This window comes from Dendropsophus ebraccatus, chromosome 3 (assembly GCF_027789765.1).
Source record: "Dendropsophus ebraccatus isolate aDenEbr1 chromosome 3, aDenEbr1.pat, whole genome shotgun sequence".
Taxonomy (NCBI): domain Eukaryota; kingdom Metazoa; phylum Chordata; class Amphibia; order Anura; family Hylidae; genus Dendropsophus; species Dendropsophus ebraccatus.
Window position 1 is genome coordinate 78,212,894 of NC_091456.1, and position 17,909 is coordinate 78,230,802.

The window sequence follows — 17,909 nt, forward strand, 5'->3', positions numbered from 1 at the left end:
AGCTCCAGTGATGTCCCTGCATGTATATGACTGCCACTGAGCTCCAGTGATGTCCCTGCATGTATATGACTGCCACTGAGCTCCAGTGATGTCCCTGCATGTATATACAAGTTCTGCTGGATGGGAGGAGTAGTGGTCACTGTTCTCTCCTTCCATAGAGCACAGGTAGCAGGGTCAGTTTCTGTGATTCTATTGGCTCTGAGGGACCATGTGATGAAGGTCCTGAAGAGCACTGTCATTGGCTAAAAAGGAACATGTGACACTTAATGTAACAAACTAATAGGACTCTCTTACTGCCAGGACCGCTTAGTGCTATGACACGTTCTGTGATGTATTGGCACAAAATGGAGGACAGTAACATGTAATGTGACAACAGTCATAGAAATTTTTAGAACTACAGAACTTCCTGAGCAGCTGTAGAGGGGGTCAAAGTCAGGGAAAATGATCAGACCGGAACTGGAAGCACATGGGTGGTATGTATAACTTTGGGAAAGGAACAGAAAGGGAAAAAAAAAAAAAAAGTTTTAAACTGGACAACCCCTTTAAAAGAGGAGATACCATCAGGTACACTCTTTAAAATTACACATGAATTGAACAGCACCGTCACACCAAAGCTGGTGCAGCTGTCCTATTTTTGAACCGCGGCCCGGTTCCCTCGTACGGCGCTATTCTATTCATGGTTACCGGGCAGGGTTGAAGGAAACTGGGAGATCCCAGGACTGGATTCAGCTTTTCCCAGCACCCAGGGAGGATCGGCAGTAGGTTAAAAAGCAGCCAGCTGATAAGCGGATTGCAGAGATAAAGCTTTTTGCTTTGTTATTACTGTAAATTCACTCATCTCTAGTTATACCCAGAGGCCAGAATAAAAACTGCACAATTTCTGAAATTTTCTTAAATTCGTTTTAAGAGATACAAAATATATTTGTATATATATATTTATTACATTATAATTTATTATATATATTCTATATTTCCTCCTATAAGAGAAAGGGGTCCATATACTACTTTTGTACAGGGGTCATTTGCTCTGAGTATCGACTTCTGTGGAAAAGAATTACCTGGATTTGGCTGAAGGTACTCTATTGACTTGGTCATTATCTCCATGACCGCTCTACTGGTCACATCAACTTTCTAGAGGTAAAAGAAAAAAAAAAAAGACAAATTTTTACTTTACATCAACAAATATATTTTACAGATTTTTGCATGCTCGCGTTCAGATGGACCCACGCATGCTTGAGTTGTGCTCATCACTAGTGCAATATATTAAATTTCTCAAAGACAGTAACAGATTCAAAAGCTGAGTTCTAAAAGGCCCTATTACACGGGGCAATTATTGCCAAACAGGTGGACGCCACCCTATGTAATAAAGCTAGCTACCAGCTGGTAAATGAGAAAACACGGACATGCCGCCTAATCATTGGCCACTGCATGGCCATTCCCCTTATAATATAGAATGTGCCCCCCAGATCCCTCAAGCGTGTGCAGCCCCGCCATCTAATAGGGTCCTAACTAGGGATGGTCCGAACCAGGTTCGAACGGGGTTTGTATGAACCCTCCGGACCATCCCTAGTCCTAACACTATGTTAAGTGAATATAATCATACTGCTAACCAGTTTACATAGAGTACAGTACACTTCTCCCATAATATGATAATTTATTCAGGATTTCAGGATTTTGTTTTTCTTATAGGTACCATACAATATTGGGAAGCTAGTAAGTAAAACTCTCAGGAGAAAACACCAATGTTATAGGAACATACTGTACATTGTGCTATTGTTTTGTCCATTCATCTGATACCTATCAGGACTTGATGCAAGCTAAGCAAATTGTACAGTAATTTTTACTTCATAGGCTATGTAAGAATCATAGGAAAAGCAAAATGCTATTTTCTAACTTTAAATGCAAATTTCTTTATGTAGAACACAATAAGGTTTTTGTAAAAATTTTATGAAGACTTCCATTGTTTTTCATACCAGAACTCTTATCCACTTTCTTGTATGTGGTTTCTAATTACATTTGCCATGGCTTAAATTTAATTTTTTTAAAGAAAAATTATTTTTAGCCTGCAGGATGTGATGAATAAAATTATCAATATAAATATGAAATAAAGCATTATCCAGTTGAAGAGAAGTGTCACCTTTGCAACTAAAACTTTTGGGGACAATTATGAACAGTGCACACCTGGCGCAGATTCTTACCTTTTCTGTAGCGTACACCAGCCATAAGCCCCGCTCACCTGCTAGCAGGTGGAAGTCATAGTATAAATCTACACCTGCTCAGAAGCAGATTTCTGATATACAGCAGGCTCAGGTACCACTAACTAAGAGGTGTGTGTCTCCTAGTAAATCCGGTGGGGTGAATGGGAACAGGGCCTAACTTAAGGTTAGATTAAATGTCCCCTTTTTTATTTTTAAGATGTATGTAAGGTAGATAAAGCCTTTAAAATGAGTGACAATCCATAACATTTTTTCCAGGGTAAAATTGATAGATGCTTATCCACAGGACAGCACGGACCAAGGTGGCGGCACACCACCACATGGAAACATTGTTTTCTTTCTCTGGAATACCCCAGAGAAGGGAGCCATGCAAGCCTCCTATAGACAGCCAGTATGACACGGAGGCTGGTGGGATTCCGCAGCGGAGAATTCCACCAGTTTTACTCCGTGTGAACGGAGCCTAAAGCATCCTGGATATAGCAAACTGAAGTTAAAACGCTGTAAATACGGACATAGATTCAAAGAACAGAAGGATAACAAGTTGAAAAGATAATTTTAAGGAGAGAAAGCATGTTTCATCAAGCTATATGTCGTTTTGAAGATATAAAGATATAAACCAGGCAGGCAATGTTTTTGTGCCTGCAGCACATTGTGTATTTGTCCTGAAGACTTGCACATGAAAGATGTAAGGGAAAGTCAGTAACAGTTCTTCTGATCCAGTACAAGGCAGAATTACTGTAGAGCAGATAAAAAGATGTCTTTGTGATGCACCTACATTATGTATGTCACAGTAGTGGAAGCGTGTGGCTGGGTGCAATAGGTAACTATAGAATCCACTTTGTTGGGTGGATAATTTATTTCATACCCAGGAATATGAGAATTACACCTCTCCGGAATCCTCACATCACACTGCTAGCGCAGTTTCCCACATTTCCTCTCCGACAATTATATGCGATAGTCATTTCACTTCATAATTAGTCACATATTATATCGCTACTTCTATAGCAAACCTTTGTTGTTTCATTATTACATTTTAAGCCATAATAGCGGTAATTTTCTTCCCTAGGTTTCCTTCAATCTTGTTTTGTAAAAGTGTTCACGTATGAAATGGAGGAAATGACTGTTACAGAAGCCCTGTCATAAGAAAGCATTGCTATTAAAATTGCACTACTATTTCATTAAGGCAGTGGTCAAGATAGTGGAAACAATGGTTAGCATTGACTAGATGACAGGAAGCAATGCCGACTTTTACCTTATAAACAGCTTCCATTTTTGTCTTGGAATGTTGTTGATAAGTTCTAAGTTACAAAGAGTGAAATACTTGGAACAAAAGCCTTCATTCATTTGAAAATTGGAGACTGACATTTACTGGACTAAAAACTCACATACATGTATTTCCTTACATATGGCATATAGTGGAATTTCAACATATATAATAAAAAAAAAAAAATCTAAGGAGGGATAAAATGTAGAAATCAATTTACAGTTCCAAATTTACAAAAAAAACAATATTAACTAGCAGAAATATTCTTTGACTCTAGCCAAACTAAATTGTACATGTACACACACACAGGATTGTGTATCCAAGTGTTTCAAAGCATGTCCATCCCCCTTACAGCTAGAGCGGACATCACTTAGGACAGCCAATTCAAACTGTGCCTCAATGATTAGATATTGCCCCATTAACCTGTTACTTGTGTTTTTTTTTTTTTTTTTTATTTTATTAATCTATATGGGGGCAGCCATCTTGCCTGAGCTGTTTCTAAAAGCATTTAGAAATATGTTTTACAGCAAGCCCTACAGACATAGGCATTATAGTCTGGATCAGACCCTCTTCTTTTAGTGGGACAGTCCCGAGCATGCTCTGTGACCTGTGCAGAGGTCATTCTACGGGGCAAGGAGGGGGGAACTAAAGCCCCCATTAGCTGTCAGCTCCTTGTTCCCTGCTCACTGCCACAGATATTACACGCGGCGGCAGTAAGAGGGTGAGTGCAGGAGGAGCTACAGGGGAGCAGCCCATAGAGGATAGCAACTGTCTGCTGCTGCTGCTCCTATTCCACAGAGTGATGGCAGCAGACCGCTGCTATCACAGTCATTTGTCTTTCAACATGTTGAAAGACAAACGACAGCAACGATCAGCCGACATCGTTCATGACGGCTGATCGTTGCCTTCTATTATAACTGGTTTATACCCACAGAAAGTGAAGAGACCAGAGCTGCAGAAAAGTGAATAGGCTCACAATTTTTTTTAATTTTCGTTTTCATTTCATGGAGTAAACCCTTTAATATTAGGCTTGGTGGCAAGAATAAAAAAACTGCAAACTTTCAGGATTATTTTTACACTATAGATCAGGGGTGTCAAACTCAAATACAAAGTGGGCCAAATGTCCAAATTTGGACAAAGTCGTGGGCCAACCAATGCTGTCAGAGCGGCATGTGTCTTCAGGCGCTGGACACTATGATAAATGATATGATAAACTGCTATGGCATGATAAATATAAGATAGAAAAGAGCCACCCACCTTATGTCTGCAATTAAAGGGGTTATTCAGCAGTTAAAAAACTTTTGATATTGTGCTGCAGTAATAAGGAAAAAGATAAAAGAGCCTGTTCTCCCCTGACCAGGCCCACTGTCCTCCTGAGGCATCCCTGTGTCCTCTGCTGACTGATGCCACCACCACTTCTGTGGTGAGAGCCCACTCAGTCAATCACTGGCCGAATGGCTGTCCCATCTCAATCAGTGATTGGCTGAGCAGGCTGTCACTGCAGATTCGAGTACGCCACAGAAGTGGCAACAGGTCCCAAAGACACCAGGCGTGGTGAGGTGAGAATATGCTATTATTTTCCTTATTACTCCAGCGCAATATTAAATGTTTTAGGTGCTAAATAATCCCTTTAACCGCGCTAATATGCCCCTCTGCATCCCCCACGTCTGCTAATAACATCTTCCTCTGTAAGTACAGCAGTAGCGTGGACACCTCCCCCAGCCTGACAAGACCTATGGGCCGCAGCACTATACATCTGCAGCAGAGCTGTAGAAAATTACTGGATTTCATTGACGGACCAAAATAATAGCACTTCCGCACTGTTCTAGATAGTAAAATGGAAAATTACCAAAAATATTTCATAAACATAAAACCTGATTTAAATACGTAATTTTCTAAAGATCAATTACCTTTAAGTATTCCCTTTAAACTGTACAAAGACTTGGAAGAATGGATAGACAGACAGATTGTTATTAAGCTGTACACTTACCCTTTCCATTTCTTTAAAGTCCTCATCTAGCTTCGTGCCTTCAGCTCCTCCAACCTTCTCACTCACTTTCTGTAAGAAATGAAACAAATTATTAAAACCTACCATGGATACGGACCACACTCTGCAGCATGCTCTCCACTCCCCATAAACAAAGCTACAGTTTAATCCTCGTGCAATCCTTTAGCACGGCATTGGTTAAATGGCGAGGGTCGGCTCACTGTCGAGTGAGGCACGGAGTCCCTGCCTGTGCACGGCATTGGCACACAGCTGGGACTCCAAACCAGATAAATGCAGCCCAGCATTATCAATATAGGCTCGTTACTATTAATTGGTCCTATAAAAAGGACCTATAATGATGCCGTGGTCACATGACCATGGTCTCTCACCTCATTTAAAGACTGAGGGGGTTAGTGATGCTATTGAAAGAGATACTGAAGAGGTCAGTGCTGCTATTAGAAGAGCAAAGGAGGCTGTCAGTGCGGCTATTGGAAAAGATCCGAAGGGAGTCAGAGCTGCTGTTAGTAAAGAAATAGAGGGGGCAGTACTACTGTTAGAAGAGGTTCTACTCTAGAACTGCTGCAGTGTGGCGTTGGTTTGTTATTGCTAGGGATAATACGTGGTGTGTGTGGTGGTATTAGAAGAGGTGATGAAGGGGGTCAGTCAGGCCCGGACTGACAATCTGGCAAATGCCCTCTGGGCTGCCCTGATTGTCAGTCTGTGGGCCGCCGGGCTGAAAATTTAATTTGGCACTATTAACAGTGTGTGACAGGTTAGTGTCTGGCAGCGGCCCCGACTCCAGCAGCGGCCCGAAGCAGTGCTGCTGCTTAATAAGCTGCTTCGGGCCGTTGCCGGAGTCAGGGCCGCTGCCAGACACTAAACTGGCACACACTTATCATTGCACACTGTGCATTGATGCAGGACGATGAGAAGCCTACTGTGCAGTGGGTGGTGCTCTGTCTGCAGCCTCGCTCGGGGAATACACACAGGGCCCCCTGGGCGCTGTGGCGAGAGAAAAGTAGCTCCCGGCACAGGCAAGTGACGTCATGCACCGGGCACATCCTTCAGCCGGAGGAGAGCCACAGCCTGGGAGCCATGTCCCCTCTCCATAGTTGTCAATAGTCCCGGGTATGTCCCGGTAAGCCCCGCCCCCTTCGCGGCAAGCCCCGCCCCCAGCGCCCACCGCTGGGCAAACTAACCAGCAGAGTACACAGGGCCAGAGGAGGAGAGAAGCCATGGACAACTAGAAGGATGATAAGTATAATGGGGTCACCAGCTTCTCTAGAATCCTGTATAATTGGGTCACCAGCTTCCCTGGCATCCTGTATCATGGGGGTCACCCAGCTTTCCTGGCATCCTGTACAATGGGGTCACCAGCTTCTCTAGCATCCTATATAATGGGGTCACCAGCTTCCCTAGCATCCTGCATAATGGGGTCTCCAGCTTCCCTAGCATCCTGTATAATGGGGGTCACTCAGCTTTCCTGGCATCCTGTACAATGGGGTCACCAGCTTCTCTAGCATCCTATATAATGGGGTCACCAGCTTCCCTAGCATCCTGCATAATGGGGTCTCCAGCTTCCCTAGCATCCTGTATAATGGGGGTCACTCAGCTTTCCTGGCATCCTGTACAATGGGGTCACCAGCTTCTCTAGCATCCTATATAATGGGGTCACCAGCTTCCCTAGCATCCTGCATAATGGGGTCTCCAGCTTCCCTAGCATCCTGTATAATGGGGGTCACTCAGCTTCCCTGGCATCCTGTATAATGGGGTCACTCAGCTTCCCTGGCATCCTGTATAATGGGGTCACTCAGCTTTCTCAGCATCCTGTATTATGGGGTCACCAGCTTCCCAGCATCTTGTATAATGGGGTCACCAGCTTCCCAGCATCCTGTATAATGGGGTCAACAGCTTCCCAGTATCCTGTATAATGGGGTCACCAGATTCCCAGCATCCTGTATAATGGGGTCACCAGCTTCCCTGGCATCCTGTATAATGGGGTCACTCAGCCTCCCAGCATCCTGTATAATGGGGTCACCCAGCTTCCCTAGTATCCTGTATAATGGGGTCACCAGCTTCCCAGCATCCTGTATAATGGGGTCACCAGCTTCCCAGCATCCTGTATAATGGGGTCACCAGCTTCCCAGCATCTTGTATAATGGGGTCACACAGCTTCCAAGCATCCTTAATAATGGGGTCACACAGCTTCCAAGCATCCTGTATAATGGGGTCACCCAGCTTCCCTGGCATCCTGTATAATGGGGTCACCCAGCTTCCCTGGCATCCTGTATAATGGGGTCACTCAGCCTCCCAGCATCCTGTATAATGGGGTCACCCAGCTTCCCTAGTATCCTGTATAATGGGGTCACCAGCTTCCCAGCATCCTGTATAATGGGGTCACCAGCTTCCCAGCATCCTGTATAATGGGGTCACCAGCTTCCCAGCATCTTGTATAATGGGGTCACACAGCTTCCAAGCATCCTTAATAATGGGGTCACACAGCTTCCAAGCATCCTGTATAATGGGGTCACCCAGCTTCCCTGGCATCCTGTATAATGGGGTCACCCAGCTTCCCTGGCATCCTGTATAATGGGGTCACTCAGCTTTCTCAGCATCATGTATAATGGGGGTCACTCAGCTTTCCTAGCATCCTGTATAACGGGGTCAGTCAGCTTCCCTGGCATCCTATATAATGGGGTCAGTCAGCTTCCCTGGCATCCTGTATAATGGGGTCACCCAGCTTTCCTGGCATCCTGTATAATGGGGTCACCCAGCTTTCCTGGCATCCTGTATAATGGGGTCCCACAGCTTCCCTGGCATCTTGTATAATGGAAATATTATAGGAGGCCCAGTTGGAATTAAAGGAAAACTGTTTTAATTGAACCTGCTAATAGCTCCTGGTAGCCCCTTATCTCCTCTTCCAAGCGTCGCTCCTTCGATGCGTTATAACCATTTGGGGCACTATGGATGGGCAGCTTGTATAGAGGTGGGTAGGTGGTGTAATAAAAGTGCAGAGCCTAAGATGTGTGTCTGACAGATTTGGTGGAGATGAGTGGTGACCAGACGACACCACCATGACAACCTGGGCCAAGTGGGGAAAACAACCAAAGAGGAAGACGCCAATCAGAGAAGACTTCACATTTGAGTCACTGGGCGTACTGTAACTGTGCTGTAATATGCTCACTGTATGGAGGTATAAATGGTCTGCATATAGTGTACTGTATACAGTATGATGGTGTTAGTCATTAGGTGGTGGTAATATGTGGTCATGGTATGGCAGCATTATTTGCTCCCCCCACATCCTTTATAGTGCATCACATCCTCAGGTAGGGAGTTGGTGCACTATAAAAAAATAGGGTTTAGAGGTGTTAAGCTGAGTAGTTGTGTTTGGGGGATGTTAACACGGGGGTCTGAATTTTCATAAGCATTAATTTTTTTAGGGGTCTGGGGTCATTCCTTAGTGATCTGGGATAGGAGAATGACTGGGATCAGAGAAAACGTCACCTGTGAGTCCCCGGCTGTCACTATCCGCTCTCCTGACCTCTGTCATAGGGAATATCTGTGCTGCCCATGAGATAACAATTCTGGAGAATCTTACGTTAGAGCTTTGTGCTGTTCTCTCAGGCCTGGTCTACACGGAGACTTCAGTGACGCAAGAATAGAACATTCTATAACACTGTGTATCCCAGGCCTGACTAACATCCTCTGCTTAATAAGATGTGTCCCCACAGTCTGATACTGTCAGTGATGATTGGATGGGTCAGTGTATAGGGACCAGGGGAACCATTTCCAGGAAGAATAACAGGGGAACTGCACAATACAAAGGTAAGGAGGAAAGATGCCCCTGAATTATTTCAGTAGTGTAACTTAAGGCCATGTTCACACATGGTATAACAAAGGCCATTCTGTGATCTGGGCAGGTCATAGAACGGCCGGTGTTACTGATGATCTTCATTTCTGGTGAATTCAGATGCAGGGCACCCGTGTGCGCCCGAATCTCAATTCACTGCTGCACACAATGGAGCGTGCAGCCAGAGCCACATGCTCCATTGTGTGAACTGACATGTCTGTGCAGCCGCTATTCAATGTGTGTATACGCTCCGGCCGGCATTCCATTATTTGTAATACAACGTATGTTTTTGCTTAAATCACGACTGTGATTTATGCTAAACATATGTTGTGTGAACATGGCCATAAGATGAAACTCTCCTGGGGCTCTGCTTTTCCTGAAGAATAGTTCACAGGGCAGAATACTTTTACCTTTATTAGTATGAATCATATGACGGGAGAGCAAACAGATCATCTATAACTGTTCTGTATTTTGTGTCTGATCACAGCTGTATACTCTTATATAGTCTGCAGGGTGATAATACTTTTCAGCACCTGCGTACACCTGGTATCTGATCATATCTGAAAGTTTTTCTGCGTGGAACAGTTGGCGCAATAGGTGCAGGGAGACTTGAATGTGGGCTGGTGGGGTGTGTTTGCCAGGGCTGCTTTTCAGTCCCAGTCCGGCCCTGGGGTCAGTGCTGCTATTGGGAGAGATATCTGCTATTGGAAGAGATGGTACTTTAAGCCATAGGATTGGTGTAGATTGAGAAAAGTAGGGGCCTCAAGTCACAGCCTGGGGGCACTTAAACAGTTAGGGGGCGAGATGAGGAGGCGGCAGCAGCAGCAGGTGAGTGTAAGACGCCGAGGCCTAGATTTATTAATATGTGTAAAAACTGATAATTTCAACATAGCAATAAACCAAATCAATGCGAACATACCCTTGGGAGACTGCAGTCAAGCAGAGGGGAATTACAGACAATGTTCAGGCAACAAAGATATCCCTTATCACCAATTTACCCCTACATTTCCAGCAATCACCTATACTTTTCAGGAATCCATTCTCCAGCCCATTATGACCATGGAGGTGGAGAAGTGCAGAGTGCACACTGAAGTAAGGTAATGTAGCATCCATACAGCCCCGCAAGAATATGGCAATGCAGAGGGACTGCACAAGAACATTCAGAGGTGGGGTTATACTTTAACAATTATTATTGGGTACATGAACTTATTCTCCCTGTCATATAATGTGACTTTGATACTAGCCTATATGCACCAATTCCTGATCCAGCTGAGAGAGTGGATAGTTCCCCGAGTTACTGGTGAGGTTTACACACAGTAAAATAAAAGCAAAATACAGACGTTAGAAATCTACTGTATCTTTTAGGGCTCCTATTAGACAAAACCATTTTTGTGCCATTTTGGCTGCTAGGTGTATAGATCAGTGGCTGTAATATCCCGTCCAGCATTTTTAGTTGACAGATCTGCTTTAATACAGAAATGGCGCATCCAGCTATTCTGCCAACAACGTGTTTTCTTTTCTGCTACTTATCTTCCATAGCAAGTCACACAAACACTGCAGTTACACCTATAGCACTCTATTTTCAATAGGTAATATTACTTTAGTCACATTTATTTATGGGGAAAAAAAATCCATATTGAAAAAGAATTGATTGTTGGAATATATTGCGTTTCACTTAAAACAAAGATTTGCAAAATGTAAAAAGACAATAATTGGACAAGAGTCTACGAGATATGATTATCTTTTATTGTGCATTTCTATACACAAATCATGATGTATATCTCATACATACTTATACACATGCACAGTTAAAGGGGTTGTTCATCATAAAAATTTTGGGGGCGATTTATGAAAGGGTGTAAATATACACCTGGTGTAAACTGCCCACAGCAGCCAATCACAGCTCCTCTTTTATTCTACCAGAGCTGAAAGCTAAGCTGTGATTGGTTGTTGTGCGCAGTTTACACCAAGTACTGGAAGACTTGAGATTTTTTTAATAGAAGTAAATTACAAATCTCTGGCACCAGTTGGTTTGAAAACATTTCTTTGCTGAACTACCCTTTTAAATAAGCTTGAATTAAGCTGAACAGAAAACATAATAAGGTTAACATAGCTCATTTGGAAAGCAATAACTTCTAATCTAAACTGAATTTAATGTGTCTGTCTTCTATTAATAAGGAATGAATAGCTGTCACATTTCTTTGCAAGACTGTAATTTCTAAGAAAAATAATGGAGCACAGTCTAAGTAATACAGAGAAGCTTATTGCTTATATTACAAGATGATTTGCTATTATTCAAGCTAGACTTTTGTCTTGTACTAGACAATTTTCCAAATTTTTGCTTAAAAAGGTGTATTATAGGGATGTCTGTTTAGGCCTTAAAAGAGTTATACCAAGATTTAAAAGTTTAAAACTCTCTGTAGAACATAGCCAGGTACAGGACTCAGCCATGTCCCATTGTAAACGAATGAAGCAGCGACTAAGTACACAGGTTGCCGCTCCATTTACTCCACATAACTTAGCACTATTTTAGAACAATTGCCATTATTATGTGAATAACAGCCGTTGTTACATGGCTCCATTATGGTACAGCAAGGGATGTCCGTACAGCCTTTGCTGGATATAGTAAATAAACTATTGTTCCCCACAGCCACCGGTACAACTTCAGACCCAGTGTCTGAAGAGACAGGCTGCTCCGCCAATCACTGGCTGGTGTGGTCCTGTCCTGGCCAGTGATTGGCTGAGCGGACTGTCACTTCAGACACTGGCTCTGAAGTTGTACCAGCGGCGGTGGGAAGCGCGGAGAAGTGGGCAGAACACCAGGAGCATTTAGAAGTAACATATGCAGTTTATTATTTTCTTTAGAGATTCATCGGTCGCTGGCCTGCTATTTTGTTATTACTTGTAGTGATGCACGCCTGGCAGCCGATGAGTTTAGGTCAGGAATAGAGATGAGTGAACCTCGAGCATGCTCAAGCCCATCCGAACCAGATCGTTCGGAATTTGATTAGCGGTGGCTGCTGAAGTTGGATAAAGCCCTAAGGCTATGTGGAAAACATGGATATAGTCATTGGCTGTATCCATGTTTTCCAGACAACCTTAGAGCTTTATCCAACTTCAGCAGGCCCCGCTAATCAAATGCCGAATGATCAGGTTCAGATGGACTCTAGCATGCTCAAGTTCGCTCATCTCTATTCAGGAACTAAAGACACAATCGGCCAATGATTTTTGTCATCAATTTTTGTCACACGCTCCATGTTATAGGGCCCTTAAAGTTTTTTCTTTAAATGGTAAGTCCCAATTATTCCTTAGGCCCCATTCACACATCATGCCCCTCTTTGGGGACCCAAAGCTATGGGAGGACTCTGGATGTGCAGTCATAGCTGTCCACAACCATCCGCATTAGTATGGACCCCTTTATTTAGCGTAGGTGATTCAGGACCACAGCTTTCTCCCTCTTTCATCTCTCTGCAGGGGATTGTCTCTATTAAAAGTCTAAAAGGCTGTCTTCTGTAGTAAGACAGGGAATGCACAGGGAGGGAGGAGTGATGTCTGGGTTCTGAACAGACAGACCCCAAAATCAAATCAAAAACATTAAGACTTCTTTTTAAGTGATACTCAGTCATGGCTGCTGCACATGGCAAACATACCTTTGTAACTGATCTCTGTGGCTTTTTTCACCTCAAATAACACTCTTAATCATTTGTGGACAATGTCACTGAGGCTGGAAAATTCTTGGGTGTTGATTCTCCTGTCCCGAGTCCTGTGCTTCCTTCACTTGGAGGGCACCCTTCCCGTGACATCACAAGGAGGCATGGAAAACCGCACCAGACCAAGGCAGGGAGGGGAGACTCAGAAGCCCCACTTCAGTGACACCGTCCACCAATGAGTAAAAGCATTTTTACCGCTAAAAGAACACAGGTGACAGTATCACTAAGTGACAGGGACACTTTAAGGCCGGCTTCACACATTCATAAGTTCTGGCAAAATCACTATGATGCTGTCAGTTCACTGGGCCAGCAGTCAGACTAAAACATGCAGCCATAATGGCATTGCCTTGTAAATCCGGCCTAAGAAAGGAAAAAAAAACACAAAAAAAAACAAAAAACACACAGAGCAGTAAAAGCAGTAATACCTCACTGGCAAAGACAAGGCAAATAAAGACATACATACAACACCAGCTGAAGTGGTACAGTTGCTGGTGTGTAAATAAATGTACTGTTGATGCAGTAAAAGTATATCATCCAACATTTTTGTAAAATATATAAAAAGATGTGTGACTGTGTGCATTATCTGATTGATAGAATTGTCTGAATGAAAGAATTGTGCTACATAGAGGAAAAGCATAAAGAGGCAGGAATGCATTAGCGATGAAGAGAAAAAGAATAGCCAGCTCTTTCATCAGCAGAGAGGTTATATAACATGACATGTCCTAATCTAGCAGGGCCGGGATATGTTATAAACCAGTCCATTAACATCAAAATGACAACCAAGTAGCTCTCTCCATGGACTCAGTGAAAAGAATAAAAGCACAAATAAAACAAAATATAGGAGAAGAAAATAAAGTGTTTGTAGGAGCTAGAAGCAGAGCCAGCAGGTTTACGCCTCCGGCCTACTCCCAAGTCCGAGGTTACCAGAGATTCTAAAGAGATGTGTGCTTATAGACGGCCTGTCAGTTGTGAGCAAAGTAGATGGAATTAAAAGAATTTTTTTCAAATACTTCAACAAATGCGAAACACTGACCTATGAATTATCAGTGTATCACAATGCACAGCAAATCAGGGAAACACAGATCAGGTGACACACTTCCTAACTTCCTACCAAGAGCCATAAGAGTATAAGAGTATTAAGATTTCAAGTTTGGTAAGTTTCTTCCCTTTTACCTCAGCGCCATTACTAGTTAAATCAATAGGCTAGTAAATCTGTTTGGAGCACTGTGGGCACAGATCTGGCCTGCCCGCTCCATTGATACTCATTAAAAGGGGTGGGTCAGTCAGGGGCAGATCAGTGCACTGGTCTTACTGGCCTATGGATTTGACTACAAACTGCACGGAAATGGCACAGAGGAAGAAGGTAAGAAACATACCTTCATTCTCAGCGCCCCATGTGCAATAGGGACATAGCAGGTTACATTCATCTTACCTGCTGATCGTTTCTTTAAAGGGAAACTATCCTTTCAAAGCGGTCTTCACCTTAGAGCAACACTAGCAGGGCGAGTAAGAATATTTTGCAAAATAAGAAGGAATCATGATAAATGTAGAGGTAAATACTTTTGACAGCACTGCATCTATTTGCCCAGGCCCACCTTCACATACAAGTTATTGTTTTAACTAGAATATTTAGTTTTGGCTGAATAGTAAAAATATCAGACTTTCCTACATTGCATAATATTATTTAGACTATGTCCACACAATGTTCTTTGACAGGAAAATACATATTTACGGCCATAACTAATGATCATGATTGTTTATGGCTGTAATTATGAAAATATGGCCGTATTTTTATTTTAAAAACCATTGTGTGAACATATGCTTAGGGTTACATTTATCAAAACTGGCGTACGAGTCTTAAATAAAGCCCTGCCCCACTTCCCCCCACCAGATTTATTAAGAGTCACACAAAATGTAGGGAGTAAGGACTAGGTTAACTGATGGTTTGGGGGAACTAGATAGTGTAAACACCTCACTGCCAGAACATCACTGGGTTTGTATGATACAGCCTCTTATTGGTGTTTGATACCCCTTCATAGAGAACAATTAACTCCGTCTTTGGAACAAAGTCCAGCTTAATATATACATATTATACATATTTCTGAATGATCATAAACAATAGAATTTAATTGTTTCGGAAAAAAAAAATGCCACAAACTCAGTTATAATGTAGTAACAATGTGCCAGGCATTAGAGTGGATGGAATTATTTGCATCCTGTTTTTAGATTGTCATAGCCAAGGCATATTTGATATTTAGCAGACCTATGCTAGACTAAATTATATGTATCTAAATAAACTAAAATGCATATATTCATATTTAAGTACATACTTCTGTTTATCAGCTTACAGCAAAATACATTATTCCTGAACCAGATTTAAAAATCAAAGCAAGAATGCAGAGGCCAGAACTGGAGATGGTATCATTGGAAAATTACAGCTGATGAAAGAGAGACATTTAAAGTTTTATCCAGGAAAACAGATTCTTTTAGCATTCTCCGAGCTTTCTTACCCAACAAAGCAGCCAGTCAGGAGCATGGTGCAGGGTTTCAATAAAGCAAGCACTTCACAATCCCCAAGGAATAACGTTCTTGTGTAAAGAAAGGCTTAAAAATATTTTCACTAGACATGAAAGTACAGGCAATAAAATGCAGCAGTGCCACGGATAGAGATTAGATTTACTATAGCCAGACTAGAAAATAAAGTGTCCTATGCATAATGCACACATGAACCCCGCTGTCATAACTCCACACACGTTATTGACAGCTTTAATGCAGTGTTCTTTGAAGAAGCTGCAAATGAGGAAATGGAGGTATCGCCAAGACAAGGAAGGTGGAAATGGAGGAGACACGCGAAGAGGTATCTTATGCTATGTAAACTGCTGCCGAATCAGTTGGCACTATACAAATAAAAGCATTATTTTTAAAGCATTATTATGGTAAAGGCTGAATTGACAGCAAAAAAAACCCAACAAAAACTACCTCATGTAAGGATCATTTGACAGATTGACAAACATGCAGATGTAAATACAAGCACGCCATTCTCCTATTATTCTTATTACAGTACCCAAGGGAGGTTGGTGGTCACTATAGCACAGTGCGCAGCAATTCCTGTTACCACTCGCTCTGCTAGCGGCTTGTAATAGCAAATCACTGCTCAGTGTGGAGAGAGGCGCGAGTCGCCACTAACTGCTGCTGTTGGGTGGGAAAAAAAAAAAAAGAAGAAATATAACTTTACTAAAGGGTATCTGTTAGCGGCAATTCCTGTTCTAAACTCTAAACATAAGAGCTTGGAAAAGCCCCTTTGACACCCAGAATGCTCCTAAGCCAGAAATTAGCATATCTACACGTATCCTCGAGATGTTCATTCTTCAGCACGAAGAGAGGAGGCGCGCAAGCCTCCCATAGACTATTATGACAAGGAGGCTGAAGGCATTCCGCGAAAGAGAACACTTTTGCTCAGTGTGCACGGAGCGTATCTGAGTGTTTCTTCTTTCAGACAAACTGCCTACAGAGGACTGATCTGCAATCAGAGACACTGACAGCTGAGGGGGCAGGAGGCCAGGCAGCACTGATTATTCATGAGGGAGGAAGAGAAGTGGTGAGGTGTGCCAGAGTGTGGCACAAACAACTCCTCTTTGACTCTTCATTACAGCAGAAGATCTGAGATTGTGCATAATCCACTGCACAGGCAAATTACCAAAAGGCACCAAGAGGACTGCCAGCTACAGCACCTTAGGTAGGGCCTGGGAGCTGACAGATTCCCTTTAAAAGTTTCCATTTACACCAATATGGTCCCAATAAAAACCCATAGATCATGGTACAAAAAAAAAAAAAAAAAACCATGAGCCCCCAACCAGCCCTGTAGGTGGAAAAATAAAAGCATTATGGTTCTTAGAAGGCAAACACTGACCTGGTCATCTGAGCATTAATGACCTTTGGTCATGAATGAATTAATAATAAAACAAAAAAGCACACACCAATCTCCAGAGTTCCCCCTTAAACCCTTGGAGCAAAAAAATCACATACATGTACGCCTGGGGTTGCTGCCTATTAGTGCTCCCCACGTATATGTTAGTGAATGAGGTAAATCAATTGTATTATGGCTGCATTAAAAAGAAAGAATACTCAAAGATACTGCCTCATCCCTCGTAGCTGCCTCTAAAGCATTGACTACTGGACAGCTTCTGCAGGGGAAATAGATCAGCGGAAGCTTGGGAGAAGGGGGGAGGGGAAGAGAAGAGATTAGGAGACAGCAGCTAAATATGGTTTCTTTTGTATTTTTATTAGAACCAAAGAAACACTGTAGCTCTAGAATAACACTTTAAAATGCATCTGACTCCATTGATGCATAAAGTGGAAATGAATACATGATCTGTGAGTTCCCATATAAACTGTGTTTAACAAGTAACCAACAAGTCCTACAAGAAATTAATCAAAAATACATAAAATAGCCATATGTTTTAAGTAGAACTATCATCTTTAGCTGGCAGCAGGATACCCTGTCAAAATCCTACTGTTGCGCTCACTATGCAGGCACACACTAGAGACGGAAATCTTCCGGCAGCAGAAGAATTACGTCTCCAGAGCACACCTACACATGGAGAATGGCGGCAGAATCTGACAGTGTATCCTGATGCCAGCGAAAGATGATCGTTACACTTCAAAACAATGTCATTTTCTCTTCGTGCCCTTTTACTGAACCCATCATCAGAGCTAATCTGCTATGCATACATACTGTGAACATCAAGCTGAGGAACAAGCTACAGTCTAATGGATTGACACAAACAAAACATTTTATACAGAAATTATGTAATTTTAATATAAAATACATTCATAAGGACTAAAAAAAAAAAAAAAAAAAAAAAAAATCCTTCTCCTAAAA

General features: G+C 42.5%; 1 protein-coding gene across 2 annotated transcripts in view; it reads right to left on the reverse strand.

Moving 5' to 3' along the window:
- SH3GL2 (SH3 domain containing GRB2 like 2, endophilin A1) overlaps positions 1 to 17,909 on the reverse strand; it is a 90,756-nt gene that overhangs the window by 31,946 nt on the left and 40,901 nt on the right. For both annotated transcript variants that reach the window (XM_069962061.1, XM_069962060.1), the window contains exons 2-3: positions 5,471 to 5,539; positions 1,059 to 1,131 (exon numbers count right to left, since the gene is read on the reverse strand). In XM_069962061.1, the coding sequence (XP_069818162.1) occupies positions 1,059 to 1,131; positions 5,471 to 5,539 (142 nt within the window). The remainder of the gene's footprint in view (positions 1 to 1,058; positions 1,132 to 5,470; positions 5,540 to 17,909) is intronic.